The following is a 15,685-nucleotide window of genomic DNA, read 5'->3' as shown; positions in this document are numbered from 1 at the left end:
TCCAGCTCACCCCACCGCACCCTCCCTTCAGCCTTCACCCACTCTAGGTTTACCCCCCTTTCCCTTCTGACAGCCCCAGCCCACTGCCAGGCTTAACCCTCCCCAACTGCCCCCCAGGCCCAGGACTTACCTTTCAAAAGGAGCTCCAGGCGCTCCTGCTGCTTCCCTGGCTGCAGAATGTTTCTTCTGCCAGGAAGAAAAACTGCCCCCAACTTACACAAAATCCCAGCTATGCAAGGGTGCATGGGAGCAGAACCCTCACATAAATTGAGGCTCTATTGTATATGGCCAATTTCTGTCTTCAGATTTCAGAGGCTGCAATAGTGTAACTGAAGACAGCTTACTAGAGGGTGTCCTCGGGAAACGACTGCTTGCTCTTCCTACTGTCATAGGACACCCTTCACTAAGGACTTGATCCTGAACCCACTAAGTATACACTACTGCTCCGGTTGACTTTAATGGGGCAGGATCAATGTCCAATATTTACTAGAGCTTATGAGATAGACGAAAGATGTGGCTGAGCATTCCAGTATGAAACACTAGAAGGATTCTTTAAATATGTTCATATATTTTGAGTTCACCTGCTTGACACAAACTACAATAGGAAAAGTTCACAACTGGAAGAATCCTTTACCTTGCTCCATGCACAAAGTCACAAAACGACTGATCCCAGCTGTGCCCACAACCCCCACACCCGTCATTATTAGAGAGTTTATGGAGCACAGCTCAGTTCATCATATACCTCTCCCCTGCAAAGCAAAAGCATAATGGTCCCTCTGCAACTGGAATCTAAACTTTTTTACGCAGCAAAACGCCAAGCTTCCCACAGCGTGGAATAATAGTGATTGCAAGTGAAACAGAAATGTAAGAGCATTTGGAATCTGTTCTATAAGAGCAACTGTTAAAAGGAAAGCAAATAATAAATTGCATAACTATGAAACCTGCAACGAATCATCTATCCAAAGCTATAATTGCCATAAATTACCTTTTGGTTCCTCTAATTTGTCATTCAACCTTTCTTTGCATGATAGTTTTTCAATTGGTTTAATTAAGTTTTCTTCTGCAGAGAAGGCAGATGAAAGAAAGAAAAAGGAAAGGATAAAAAGAAAGTCCTTCAGAGAGTGTAGATGAAGAACTGATTAGGTGATTTATAAGCAGAAATAGGGGAACATCTGAAATTAGAACAAATGTTTAAAGTTTCTTCATAACTATGACTTCATTTCTATGTTTGCTAAAAGGCTTACCCTAAAGTATGAAACTGAACTGAACTGAACGACCATGCTTCTACTCAAGCAAAGCAGAATATAATTTATCACCAACATGTTCACCGGAAATACAACAAATCACTCAAGCATGGTTAAAGTAGTCAGACTGCAAGCCTAATTGAACCTAATCCTGTAATTCTGCACTATGAGAATGCCTCTTAATTTGGAACTAACCTGTCCTTAAATTGTTATGTTTTATGATCCATTCCAAAGTAACAATCTTAATTAGTTTATTTCACCAGTTAAGGGGACGATAATAACTTGAAATCGAATTAAAAAAAACAAAAACATAAACAAAAACAAACCACAATGAGAAAAAAGTAGTTTTAGCTGTCTTTGGGACTCCCTCTCAATATTTGGGTTTTATTTAACATGTTTTCATGAGTCTTTCTTCTTACATGCGTTTTACCATGGTGGTATTATGTAAAAAAGCTAGAAAGCAAATTGAGAAAATTGGTGGACTATGAAGGAGAACTGGCGAAAATAACTTTGAAAACTGCTATCAAATGCACAAAGAAAACAAACTGGAAAGAAATAATAATATTTCTTCTCTAAACTCTTTCAGTTATCATCATTAAAGGTAAACTTTTCCAGACAGAAGTGGGAATTTTAGGTTGTGTCCATTTCATCCATTTGTATTTCATTACACATTATACATTCACTGCACTTATATTTCGTTTATTTGGAACAGAATTATTCCGCTTCATTTCACATTCTTATAGCCTGGAGCTGTGAATTTGTTTGATTTCATAACCTAAATTGGATTCAGGCTGGTCATTACTAAGAATAGAGACCTTCAGAAAAAGCCAGATATTGGAGGAAGTAGGTCTATTGGTTCTCTAGATGGCACTCTCCTATCAGTCAATAATGAAGCATTGCCACAGCATGGTATTAAGAGGGAGAGGACTGTTGACTGAAGGGTATTAAGAGGGAGAGGACTGTTGACTGAAGGCTACTTCTTTGGATAAAAGGTTAAAGTGATCCCTGGCACTAGTTACAGGAGAAAAGATGGTTCAGTGCTTAGGTGCCAGCCTGAGACTACAGAAGTAAGTGTAATTCTCTGCTCCCTCAAAGACTCACTTCTTGTCCTAAATGACAAGCTCAAGCTTTTCAAAAGCATATAGGTGCTTAGAGATGCTGAGGTGTGCCCAATGGGATTTTTCCAAAGCACCTATACAACTCAGGTATCTAACTCCAATTTATGTCAATGGAAGTTGAATGCTTAACTTGCTTTAGCATTCTTGTAAATCCCAGAAGGTGCCTATCCGCATCTTTATGCATCTGAATACTTTTGAAGATCTGGCCCTTTGTCAGTCTCATTTTGAAATTTGCATAATAGGCATGACAGCACTGCCCCACAATACCCACTGGGGTATTGTGAGGATAAATATATGTTGAGGTGCTCAGAGAAAACAATGAAAGGATTACATAAAGAGATATTTGAGAGATGTCCCTCGTGTTGTGTCAAAAATTTTAATGCTGGTAATGAACTTCTTCCTACCTAAAATTACTCATGTAATTTCAGATTGATAATATGTGCCTCACTTTCAAACAAAATAACCTCTCTATTGCTAATTGCACAGATTGGCTACCACACGCCTTCTCATTAGAAGGGACATAGCAATTGCGAGCCAGTGAGACTTCTGCACGGTTATAAAAATCAGAAATTTTAGAGCCACATATCCAGCTGGCCTCATAAATCAGCACAATTCTGTTGAAAGCAATGGAGGAAATATCTGTTCACACCAGCTGAGAAACTGGTTCCAAATTATTACTTTATTATCTAAAAACATAAAAACTAACAATGTGGTCTTATGGTTAGAATACAGGGCATGGACTCTAGTCCTGTCTCTGACATTAACTCACATCACCTTTCTGTGCCCAATTATCCCACCTGTAAAATGTGAATATAGCACAGTAAACCCTCGAGATACGTGCAACCAAGTTGCGGGTGTCTCAGGTTAACATGACTGCTGCCACTGACAGGAGTGGGAAACCCTGACTTGCACAAAAACTTGAGTTATGCGAGGGTTGCAGGAACTCATGTAGTAAAGTGGTGGTGTAAGGTGTGATTAGTGAAAGCCAGACCCTGCCATCCCTATTCACTTCGTTAAGTACATTACTCCAACAAGAACCTTGCTGAAGAAAGCAGGATAACTCATGTAGTAAAGTACTATTTAATTTGAATAAGGCTGGCAGGCTCAAGGTTTGACAACTGTTCTGAGGTCCCCAAACAAAGTGCTATGTAAGAATTGCACATTATTTGTATTATATGAGCTCACATGCATTTTTTGTTTGTTTTTCCACATAACGGACTGCTCTTTTGCCCAGTTTTCCAGTTCAAATTGACTAAAGGATAGTAAAATCAAATTACTTGCTTAAATTGCCACAACAAATTAATGGCTGTGATGGATTAGAACTCAGATACTTCCTGGAAGAACTTTGTAACTGGATTTATAAAGGTATTTCCTCCATACTCTGAAATGACAATATATGCCTGTTCTTTTCATGGGATACACGCTAAAAGAGAAAAGCAAGAATATAGTGGAACAATGGCAACCTAGACCACTGTACCTAAATTAATTGTATACAATGAAAAATTAACACAAAACAATCAGGTGTATACAATCATTTGTAACTATACCTGTTGTAATTATTATTTACCTGCATTAGTTCTATTAAAAGGAAGACCTCCTCCAGTAGGCCCAAGTGGTTTAGAAAACAATGGATTGTTCCAGATTCCTTGAGATCCTTCTCTACTGGCTGCTACTAAGGAGACATTCTTAGGGTTTACACCTTGTAAAAGCAATCATTTTAAAGAGTGTGAATGTCAACTTCCAAGGACAACAAACAGAGTTAAAATCTTAAGAATGAAAGAATGCCTTGGCACAACACTGAAAGTGTTGAGACTTCACATGATGCTACAAAGAGCTAAAACATTTTTCCTGTAGTTCAAAGAATGATGTGTATTGCTTAGGCTTTACAAATGAACCCTAAAAAAGACCATTATGGAGAGAACTGTAATTATCAAATGTATAAAAAACTTTTAACAGCGCCAGAGACTACCGATCTTAACCTTGCATACATAACTTTAAAAATCTATTTGAGCTACATGGTGGTGGTGTTGATGATGATGATGATGATGATAAGTTAAATGGAAGTCAAGCAACATATAAAATATGTAGTAAAGTTTTTATGGCAATCAAGTAATTTAACAGCCATATGTAATGTACATAAAATTTAAATTATATGCTGCAGAGTGCTGTATTTCCTAGATGAAATATAGAAACTATTCAACTGTTACATCTATGAAGGGCTATGCAAAATATTAGACTTCCCATAGCTAAAAGAAAATCTTGTATTTCTGTAAGACACAGCTGTATTAAAAGAGGTAGATGTAATTAAACAGCATAAAAGCAGCACCCAGATCTAGAAAAAGTAAAGTAACAGATAAGTGTCCAAATTTAGTTTTTAAAGAAACCATTAAATACAATTTTTAAACCTGCCATGGTTCCATGATTTTCAAACAAGCTGAAGTTTATTTTTGTTTTTGGATGACTATATTCATATTGTCCTCATGGAGATTATTTATTACCGAAGATATCTACAGGTAGAGCCACATTCTTTAGAGATTAATATTCTTGAGTCTTTGGGCCTTCACTTGATATCATGAAATTGACTTTTTTCTTCTCACCTGGGAATTCACTGGAAAGATCTCACCTATACTTTTTGCAAGGTGAATAACAAACTCGTTTCTTTGGCAAATAAAGATTATTTACCTGTAATGGAGATTTTTTGAGATGCAGTCTGTATATTCATGCTTGAAAGACACAGACTAATGGAGCCTGAACAATAGAACTCTAACGAGAAAAAGCCACTTCAGGTGCTCATGTGCATCCCATATCCCTTTCCTCAGTGGACATCCATGGTCCCAGATCAAAGGTATATCAAGGTGTGGTGCTTCAGTCATTTCAGTTCTTTTACCTATGATTCCAAGCCCTTTGGTAAACAGGACCCCAAGGTAGTGAGGAAAGGCAGGCAAGAAGTGTCCATTTGCAGAGCCCGCCTCAGAAAGCTTCAATTAAAGGCCAATACCTTCAACTCTCTTTTGAGCATCTTCTGCATACTCCCCCTTATTTCATAGCTTAATAAGCAGTACCCTGACCAAGGTGGATGGGATCATAGAATCCTAACTGAATAAGGACAGCAGTATTGCCTTGACACATGCTATGCTGTCACAATAAATCTAGTATGAATGGCAGAGGGTTTATGATTCTCTTGAGAGTTGAATTTAGCCCAAGAGCTGTTGCTACCTGGACTATGGTGGCACGATTAAAACTACTTTAACTTGTTTTTACCTTAACACTCTTGGAGGGCAAATGGAGGAAATTTATACATCAGGTCCTGACCCTCATGTACTAGAAAACCATTTGATATTGAGCCCCTATCTCTGCTTGGTCTTGAGCAATATTTCTGACAGGTCTTGCTGCTGCTGGACACAAACAGACCTATCACTAGATTATGGGGGACTCCAAAGAGCAAAGAGGTGCATTAGTGCTTCCTCCAATGAAGACCAGTCACACATCTGACACACTGACTTGCTCAGATGATCTGCAAGGGTGTTCTGCTCCCCTACCACAGGGATTCATAGAACCATAGAACAGTAGAACTGGAAAGAACCTGGAGAGGTCATCAAGTCCAGTCCCCTGCCCTCACAGCAAGACCAAGCACCATCTGGAGTAGACCATCCCTGACAGGTGCCTAGCTAACCTGCTCTTAAATATGTCCAGTGATGGAGATTCCACGACCTCCCGAGGTAATTTATTCCAGTGTTCAACATTCTGTTCTAGATGCCAGTTTCAAAGGCTCTTTGCTTCCACACCTGAGTCCAATCCTTGCTTGTTCAGATACCAACATTGTCATATTGTCTGTTACTACCTGAACTAGCTGTGTTTGACCTGAGGTAGAACATACTTTAGAGTCAGTGATTGCTCTCGGCTCTCATATGCTGTTATGTAGATTATTGCCTTTTGGACATCAATGAGCCATGACTAACAGCTTCATGTTTAGAGCTTCCAGTTGGGAGCATAGTGAAATTATTGGGGCACTAAGCTGGGAAGCAGGGTCCATTCTCCCCTAGTTCCCAGGCTGGAACAGGATCCGGCTGCTGCTAGCTAGAGTTCTACTGGTCAGAGCAGTGGACATTTGAAGGAGAAACAAAAGTTTTCTTTTTAAGCTAACTACACTGAAATAGAAATTAAAGAAATGGTATAACAGTGGAGACAAGATGTATAGTATGGCATCACAGAGATTACTATAGTATTCTGTCAGAGACTGCTACTTATAGGCAGTGCCTTTTTTGTTTAAAAAGAGGAGCTGGTACTCAGACAGCTCCCTGCCTCCTACCCCTAGCCAATTCCATGGGGCTGCCAAGGTGCCAGTACTCAGTAAGACCACAAAAAAGCACTGCTTATAGGTAAACTACTCTATTTCCTTTCTTTGCTTCCTATTCTTGTTTCTGGTGATTAAAACATTTAAGGATTTTCTTATTACTTTATAGACAAAATTGCTCAGATTGCAATGGAGCTGCCTATGTACTCCCAAGAAAACAGAAGCGTGTTGAGGGGACAAATATTATCCTAATCTCTCAGACAGACCAAAAACCGTTCAGTTTATCAAGGTGTGGGTTCAATCTACAGCCTCTGAGTTGGACTTGACTGACTTGGATCCCAGAAATTTATCAAGGGCATACATGGACTTTGCATTTTTAAAGAAAATTTTTAGTTTTTACCCCAGATATCCAGCTCTGAAGACACAGCTGGTTGCCCAGCTTTGATAGCTGCGCCTCCATCACTAGCACTGCAGACAAATGTCGTAACTGGTTAATACATTACAAAGGCAATTTCCCCTCTCTTGATAGTCACATCTCCACAGCAAATGCTGAGATTGAGACACATCCATGCTGACTTGACTAGACTCATTTAACACTGGTCCTAAACTTGAGAAGTACTTTTTCTGTTTTCCTTATATACTCCTACCTCTGTAATTTCCACTCCAACTTATCTGATCAGTGTGTTTTACCCACCAAAGCTTATGCCCTAATAAATCTATTTGTCTCTAAGGTGTCACATGGCTCCTCATGGATATGAAATAGCTACCCTTACATCTCCACTGCTGTTGACAGTGGTACTGCCTACAGAGTTGGATGCTACTCTACAACCACCTCAGAAAAACTAAAATTCAGCGTTTCCTTTTAATAGTAAACTAACTGTACCATCAGTGTCAGTGTCTTGCTGGAGAAGAACAGGACAACAGTAGTTCTTTAAGAAGCCATTGTGAGTATAACAATCAAGTAACTAAATCTTGATGTCAAACATCTGTTTAACTAATTCAAAACCAGTTTCTTGTTACTAGGGAAGGTCACTGAGAAGATTGTGCTGGGAAACTTTGTCAGTGTCTTCAATCCTCAAATTCCTTGATATCAGTCCACTAGGTTATAGTTTTGGGTATCAGAACTGATAACGATCCTCTTACCAATGGACAAAAAGTATCTCTGATAGGGCCACCAGGTTTGGACATTACTACAGCTTTGTGACCGGCTGCTTGCAAACAGGGTGAGTGCTAACAGGAGGGAGTTTTGAGAGGGGAGTTTAGAGCTTGGAGGGAGCCAGTGACTTCTATTGCCCTTAAACTTAAATCCTTTATAACAACCTCTATCTGAAACATTTAATTAAACCCTCATATAGAATTAGAGTAGGAAATGGAGGCAGAAGCCCAGCAGCAGAGTGGGGGCTATCCTGTTTATTGTGTCGAGTGCAATATGTATGACTACCTACCCTGTGGGCAGGTGGCGTATGTGTGCGCTCGATGCAAGGAGCTCCTGGCCCTCAGAGACCGAGTGCGTGCTTTGGATGCCAGGGTGGCTGAACTGGAGGAGCTAAGGAAGGCAGAGGTGTTTGTTGATGAGACTTTCCGGGACATAGTAGGGCTGTCCCACCTCCAATCTGACAGTCCTGATGCTGCTATGGAGGATGAAAGGCTCAGGGAAGGAGAGCAGTCAGTGGGAGCAGAGGGAAACCATCCCATAGTTGGGACCCTCCTTCCAGAGGGTGCTATTGTATCCTCTCGTGCCAAGGATACTTCTCCGGGGGAGGGAGCGCCAGCTGTTAGGAAGAAGCAGGTTTTAGTAGTGGGGGATTCGATCATTAGAAATATAGGTAGTTGGGTTTGTGATGACCGGGAGAACCATATGGTGACTTGCCTGTCTGGTGCAAAGGTTGCGGATCTCTCGAGGCATCTAGACAGACTCATGGGCAGTGCTGGGGAGGAGCCGGTGGTCGTGGTACATGTCGGTACCAATGACATAGGGAAGGGTAGAAGAGATATTCTGGAGGCCAAATTTAGGTTACTAAGAAAGAGACTGAAATCCAGAACATCTATGGTGGCATTCTCTGAAATGCTTCCAGTTCCACGCGCAGGGCCAGATAGACAGGCAGAACTTCAGAGTCTCAATGCGTGGATGAGACGATGGTGTAGGGAAGAGGGGTTTAGATTTATTAGGAACTGGGGACACTTTTGGGGTAGGGGGAGCCTATACAGGAATGATGGGCTCCACCTAAATCAAGGTGGATCCAGACTGCTGGCATTAAACATTAAAAAGGTCATAGAGCAGATTTTAAACTAAGAGGTGGGGGAAAGCCGATTGGTGCGGGGGAGCACCTGGATCGGACGGAGACTTCTCTTACACGAGGCTCCATAGATAGGGATTCCCTAGAAGTTAGTCAGATAGGGAACGTGGGAAATAATATATGGGCAAGATCAGATGTGAAACAATCGCATATAAAAAAATCCAATGCGTCTGTGAAAGGCGGACATACAAATAGTGGTAGTTTTTTAAAGTGCTTTTACACAAACGCTAGGAGTCTGTCTAATAAGATGGGTGAACTGAAGTACCTCATATCAAAGGAGGAAGTTGACATAATAGGCATCACAGAAACATGGTGGAATGAGGACAATCAGTGGGACACTATCATACCAGGATATAAATTATATCGGAAAGACAGAACAGGTCGTGCGGGTGTCAGAGTGGTACTATATGTGAAGGATAATATAGAATCAAATGAAGCAAAAATCCTAAAGGAATCAAAATGTTCCATAGGATCATTATGGATAACAATTCACTCCTCTAATATGAATATGGCATTAGGAATATATTACCGACCACCTAACCAGGACAGTGATAGTGATGCTGAAATGTTAAGGGAGATTAGAGAGGCTATCAAAATAAAAAACACAGTAATAATAGGAGATTTCAATTATCCCCATTTTGATTGGGTACATGTCACCTCAGGACGGGATTCAGAGATTAAATTTCTTGATGCCTTAAATGACTGCTTCTTGGAGCAGCTAGTACAGGAACCCACAAGGGGAGTCAATTCTCGATCTAGTCCTGACTGGAACGCAGGATCTGGTCCAAGAGGTAACTGTTACTGGACCGCTTGGAAATAGTGACCACAATATAATAACTTTTAATATTCCTGTGTTGGGAAGAACACCGCAGCGGTCAAACACTCCGGCATTTAATTTCAAAAAGGGGAATTACACTAAAATGAGGAAGCTAGTTAAATAGAAACTAAAAGGTAGAGTAACTAAACTAAAATCCCTGGCAGCTGCATGGAAACTGTTTAAAGACACCATAGAGGCCCAACTTAAATGTATACCCCAAATAAAAAAACACAGTAAGAGACCTAACAAAGAACCACCATGGCTTAACAGCCATGTTAAAAAGGCAGTGAGAGAGAAAAGGGCAGCTTTTAAAAAGTGGAAGTCAAATCCTAGTAAGGAAAATAGAAAGGAACACAAACACTCCCAAATTAAGTGTCATAATGTAGTAAGAAAAGCCAAAAAAGATTGAGGAACAGCTAGCCAAAAATTCAAAAAATGATAGTAAAATGTTTTTTAAATACATTAGAAGCAGGAAGCCCGCTAAAAAAGTAGTGGGGCCCTTGGACGATAAAGATATAAAAGGAGCGATCAAGGAAGACAGTGCCATTGCGGAGCGATTAAATGATTTCTTTGCTTCAGTCTTCACGGCTGAGGATGTTACAGAGGTTCCTAAATCTGAGCCAGCCTTTTTAGGTGACAAATCTGAGGAACTCTCCCAGATTGAAGTGACATTAGAGGAGGTTTTGGAGTTAATTGATAAGCTGAATAGTAACAAGTCTCCAGGACCAGACGGTATTCACCCAAGGGTTCTGAAAGAACTCAAATGTGAAATTGTGGCGTTATTAACATTGGTTTGTAACCTATCCTTTAAATCTGCTTCGGTACCCAATGACTGGAAGACGGCCAATATAACACCAATATTTAAAAAAGTCTCTAGAGGAGACCCTGTCAATTATAGACCGATAAGTCTAACACCAGTACCAGGCAAATTAGTAGAAACAATAGTAAAGAATAAAATTGCAAGGCACGTAGAAGAGCACAAATTGTTGGGCAAAAGTCAGCATGGTTTCTGCAGAGGGAAATCGTGTCTAACTAATCTATTAGAATTCTTTGAAGGGGTTAATAAACATGCGGACGAGGGGCACGCAGTGGACATAATATACCTAGATTTCCAGAAAGCCTTTGACACGGTCCCACACCAAAGGCTTTTATGTAAATTAGGTGGTCATGGGATAGGAGGAAAGATCCTTTCATGGATCGGGAATTGGTTAAAAGACAGAAAACAAAGGGTTGGAATAAATGGTAAATTTTCACAATGGAGGGGGGTAACTAGTGGTGCTCCCCAGGGGTCAGTCCTGGGACCGATCCTGTTCAACTTGTTCATCAATGATCTAGAAAATGAGGTAAGCAGTGAGGTGGCAAAGTTTGCAGATAACACCAAGTTGTTCAGGACAGTCAAAACCAAAAGGGATTGTGAAGAACTACAAAAAGATCTCAGCAAACTGAGTGATTGGGCAGCAAAATCGCAAATGAAATTTAATGTAGGTAAGTGTAAGGTAATGCACATTGGAAAAAATAACCCAAATTACACGTACAACATGATGGGGTCAAATTTAGCTATGACAGATCAGGAAAGGGATCTTGGAGTTATAGTGGATAGTTCTCTGAAGACATCCACGCAGTGTGCAGCAACAGCTAGTAAAGCAAATAGGATGTTAGGAATTATTAAAAAAGGGATCGATAATAAGACAAAAGATATCATACTTCCCCTGTATAAAACTATGGTACGCCCACATCTTGAGTACTGCGTGCAGATGTGGTCTCCTCACCTCAAAAAAGATATATTGGCATTAGAAAAGGTACAGAAAAGGGTGACTAAGATGATTAGGGGTTTGGAACAGGTCCCATATGGGGAGAGGCTAGAGACACTGGGACTTTTCAGTCTCGAAAAGAGACGATTGAGGGGCGATATGACAGAGGTATATAAAATCATGAATGGTGTGGAGAAAGTGAATATAGAAAAATTATTTACCTTTTCCCATAATACAAGAACTAGGGGACACCAAATGAAATTGATAGGTAGCAGGTTCAAAACTAATAAAAGGAAATTTTTCTTCATACAGCACACAGTCAACCTGTGGAACTCCTTGCTGGAGGAGGCTGTGAAGGCCAGGACTCTATTAGGGTTTAAAAAAAGAGCTTGATAAATTTTTGCAGGTTAGGTCCATAAATGGCTATTAGCCAGGGGTAAAGTATGGTGCCCTAGCCTTCAGTACAAGGGAAGGAGATGGATGGCAGGAGATAAATCACTTGATCATTGTCTTCTGTTCTCCTTCTTTGGGGCACCTGGCATTGGCCACTGTCGGCAGACGGGATACTGGGCTGGATGGACCTTTGGTCTGACCCAGTATGGCCAATCTTATGTTCTGTGTGGACTTGTGGAATAAACTGTCGAAGTATACAAGTGATGCTGAGATGTTCTCTATGTAGCCTGGTTATCTCATGACAAAGATGCTGTGTTTGAGGGCCCTGCATCCCCAAAGAACTGGAAGAGTATTTGTTCAAAAGTCTGAAAGTTTAGCTTAGTGAATGAAAGGTGAAATTATCCAAATCAGGGAAACAAAAATAAAAAGGTATCACATACAAATGGTTCAAAACTTGAGCTCTACATGACAAAGACTTTTCCCTTACCAGGAAGATATCTTGATTGTCTCAGATAGTACTGTTTTGCAGATGTATTTGATATTCCAGAGTCATTTCGCATCATAGCTTTGCTTTCCCCTCCTGATTGGATACAGTCCAAGGCCTTTGGCTCTGGCAAACTGAAAAACAAGGTACCTAATAATTTAACTGATAATTCTAGAATCAGGAGGACAGACATTTACTTTAGCCAGATAAGTACAGTGCTCACATCTAACCTTTACAAATCTTTTCAAAATGACGACTATGGTTCTAATTTTATTTTTCGTGTAATTCATAGAGAAACTCATATTTATTTCAATGGAAGTATACTCGGGCTCTATGTGAAAAAAGCATATCCAGGTCCAGTCCAACAGCACCAGTTCTTGATGACTACTAAATACTTTAAGTTTATCCCTGAATGGGGACTGAGGTATACAAATCAATTCCTAACTACAAAATAAGTTTGCAACAAGTAATCATTTATCAACAGCACTCGGTGAAAGATTCACTTTAAAAAGCTCTCCCCAATCAATTACCATATATGACATTCCACCTCAACAAAGAACATAAAATAACGACATTGAGAGATAATGAAAACCTGAGACCAAAATCTTGAAACTATTGCCCAAGTACTCTCTTTATGGGTCTTCCTTACAAGGAGGCTTACTTATGTGAATTAGGCTGTTGGGTTTCTCATTGCCTCACTGTACTTAAGGCTGACTGGGTGGTAACAAGTGTATCTGCTTCGATGGAGGCAGACATGCAGGGCAGGGCCGGGCCATACCTGGCCAATAAAGGGTGCAGAGGGATAGTCCACCCCTTCACAAGCTACTTTAAGAATGAGTCACTATTGAACAAGAATAAGGGTCACAGGTTTTGTCCCTCTGGAGCAGGGGTGGGGAACGTAAGTGGGGAACTTAACTGGATCTGGACACTGAGACTTGGGGCTCCCTTCCTCAGTATCCGGTCCACGGCAGGATGGAGGGTGTGGAGCCCCAAGCCTCATGGGCTAGAACAAGACAAGTTGGAGCCAGGTCTGGGCTATCGATGCTGTCAGGGGGCAGGAGGCAGCAGCAGCAGCAGTGCTTCTGCAGCCCACTCCCACCCAGATCACCCATCCTCAGCTAATTCCTGCACCCCACTCCTGCCCAGACTGCTCGAATCCTGGCCTGCTCCTGTACAGTCCCCCTCCACAAGCCCACTTCCCAGTTGTCCCCTCCCACACAGAACCCCTCATTTTCGGCCCCAATCCAGAGTCTAGAGAGCCCCACAAAATGTATTAGCTCAGCCACCTCACCCCCCACCAGGTTCTGGGGCAGGTGTATGAGTGGAAATGAGGAGAGTGTCTCTTTATTTTTTGTTTTTCAGCTGGGGCCCACAGTGAGGGTTTATTGTTTTGCTTTGGTTTTTTTTTTTCTTTTCCCCTTTCTGACTTGTATGGCTCCCAACTAATTTGTCTATGGGTCAGTGGCCCCCAACCCAAAAAAGGTTCCCCACACCTGCTTTACAGGATAAATACAGTTAGTTTAATATATCTAGATTTTAGTCAAGCAAAAAAATAAACCTTGCTATAAATGAAAATTTGCTCTAAAAACCAGCGGAAGGTAAAAACAAAAATCAATTGTCTTATGTAATTATTGAACTTACCTAAATAGAAATTCTTTTGTTTTCTTTTCCTTTAATTGTGACATGATGGGCTTCTTGGAATACAAAATTCCAAATTCTGGGTCCTCCAAATCATCCCAACTGTCCACTGTTTTTAAAAGAGTCTGACCCCATCGTCTCCTGCAATTCTTAAGACTGACTGCTCCATTTTGAGGGCCTGTGGTTACTTGCTTCTGTTTTCAATAGAAAAAAAAGCGTTAATGTTCTCTATTCTCATGTTTCTCATCTAGTCCATTGCCTGCCTGAATGCACTGACCTGCTTGGAGAGATTTCCCCCCCCCATCATGGTCAGCAATTCAAATTCAAATCCTAATCTTGCAGTGGTTCTGCATGTCTGAAAAAATATTAGTATCAGTAGGAATTCTAAGTGTGATTCAATGCAGGATCAGGCCCTAGTTATCCAACCCTATCTGAAGCAGTCAGTTTAGGGATCACACAAAAGTATTAATTTGCTGGGCCTAGTTCACTTCTTTGGTTCCACTGGCTCAAGCCTGCAGAAAGAACCTGGAGGCTGAAAGGCTGTCAGGAATAGAGGGAAGAGTGACGCAAGCCATTCACATCACCAGTGATTCAGAGCCAGTTGGTGCAACCCCTAAAGTAGACTGGATGCCCAGGAGGAACAGGGGCCATGCCAGCCAGGCCTCTCCCAGGCACCCTCTGCCTTAGGGTCTCCTATGAAGTCCCAACTGGGCTTTAAAGACATCCTCTCCTCCATTCATTTGCACCTGATCTCATGTGCATTCACGTGATTCTGGAGACCCACTATTTATAAATACATCTCTTATTTGAGATCAGTGAAAATCATAGAGACTAAAGAAACCAAAACACCTTTTAATGCTGTAAAATATTTCTTAACATCCTTAAGATCAGATTTTATGCTCAAAGTCCAGTTTTGGCTTGAACCGTACAGAATTAAAAACTGTTTAGAAATAAAATGAAGATTTCAAGACCAAATGCACAAGTCAATGGATTGTGCAGGTACGCATTACCTAGCAGGATTATACTGGCAGACCTCAGATGGACAAGTAATATCACCTATAGTAGCACTGAAAGATTGGGCTAAATTATGTAAGACCAATGCCTGTTTCAAGAAGGAAAAGCACAAACCCTTTCCAAGTGGTTATTTAAAAGTTTTGGTAATGCTTTGTATCAAGGATATTTTTATAAATAGATTACAAAAGGAGTGATTACTAGAAAATCAAGTTACAGACATGAGTCGTATGTGTTACGGATATTGTATTCATCTACAGTTCCTTGTACAGATGTGCTTATAAGTCATCATAATAAAAAACTTATTTCCTTGATGGACAGTGCAACAATTAATCATTTTTACAACATTAGTATTTTATTAATGCTTGACAAATCACTTAGAGATGTTCTTATGATGGATGGACAACATCCTGTAATATCATGAACAAACCATGTAGAATTAAGATTGAATTAATTAATTAATTAATTAATTAAATTAAGCCTTACTAAATTTGGTTTAACACCTTTGGGGTACACTATTAAAAATGAAGTTCCTATTTTATTACGGCATTATACATACACTCTCTATTAGAGAGCAGGGTGCCGATGTACTTTCTACATCATCAACCTTGAACCCTTGAAGAGAGATGCAAATATTA

General features: G+C 40.5%; 1 protein-coding gene across 2 annotated transcripts in view; it reads right to left on the bottom strand.

Annotated features, from left to right (window-relative positions):
- MAK (male germ cell associated kinase) overlaps nt 1-15,685 on the bottom strand; it is a 67,020-nt gene that overhangs the window by 16,538 nt on the left and 34,797 nt on the right. For both annotated transcript variants that reach the window (XM_074985913.1, XM_074985915.1), the window contains exons 10-12: nt 14,040-14,230; nt 12,402-12,532; nt 3,930-4,061 (exon numbers count right to left, since the gene is read on the bottom strand). In XM_074985913.1, coding sequence (XP_074842014.1) covers nt 3,930-4,061; nt 12,402-12,532; nt 14,040-14,230 — 454 coding nt within the window. The remainder of the gene's footprint in view (nt 1-3,929; nt 4,062-12,401; nt 12,533-14,039; nt 14,231-15,685) is intronic.

Source organism: Carettochelys insculpta, chromosome 2 (assembly GCF_033958435.1).
Source record: "Carettochelys insculpta isolate YL-2023 chromosome 2, ASM3395843v1, whole genome shotgun sequence".
Lineage (NCBI taxonomy): Eukaryota > Metazoa > Chordata > Testudines > Carettochelyidae > Carettochelys > Carettochelys insculpta.
This window is presented reverse-complemented; position numbering and strand designations above follow the sequence as displayed.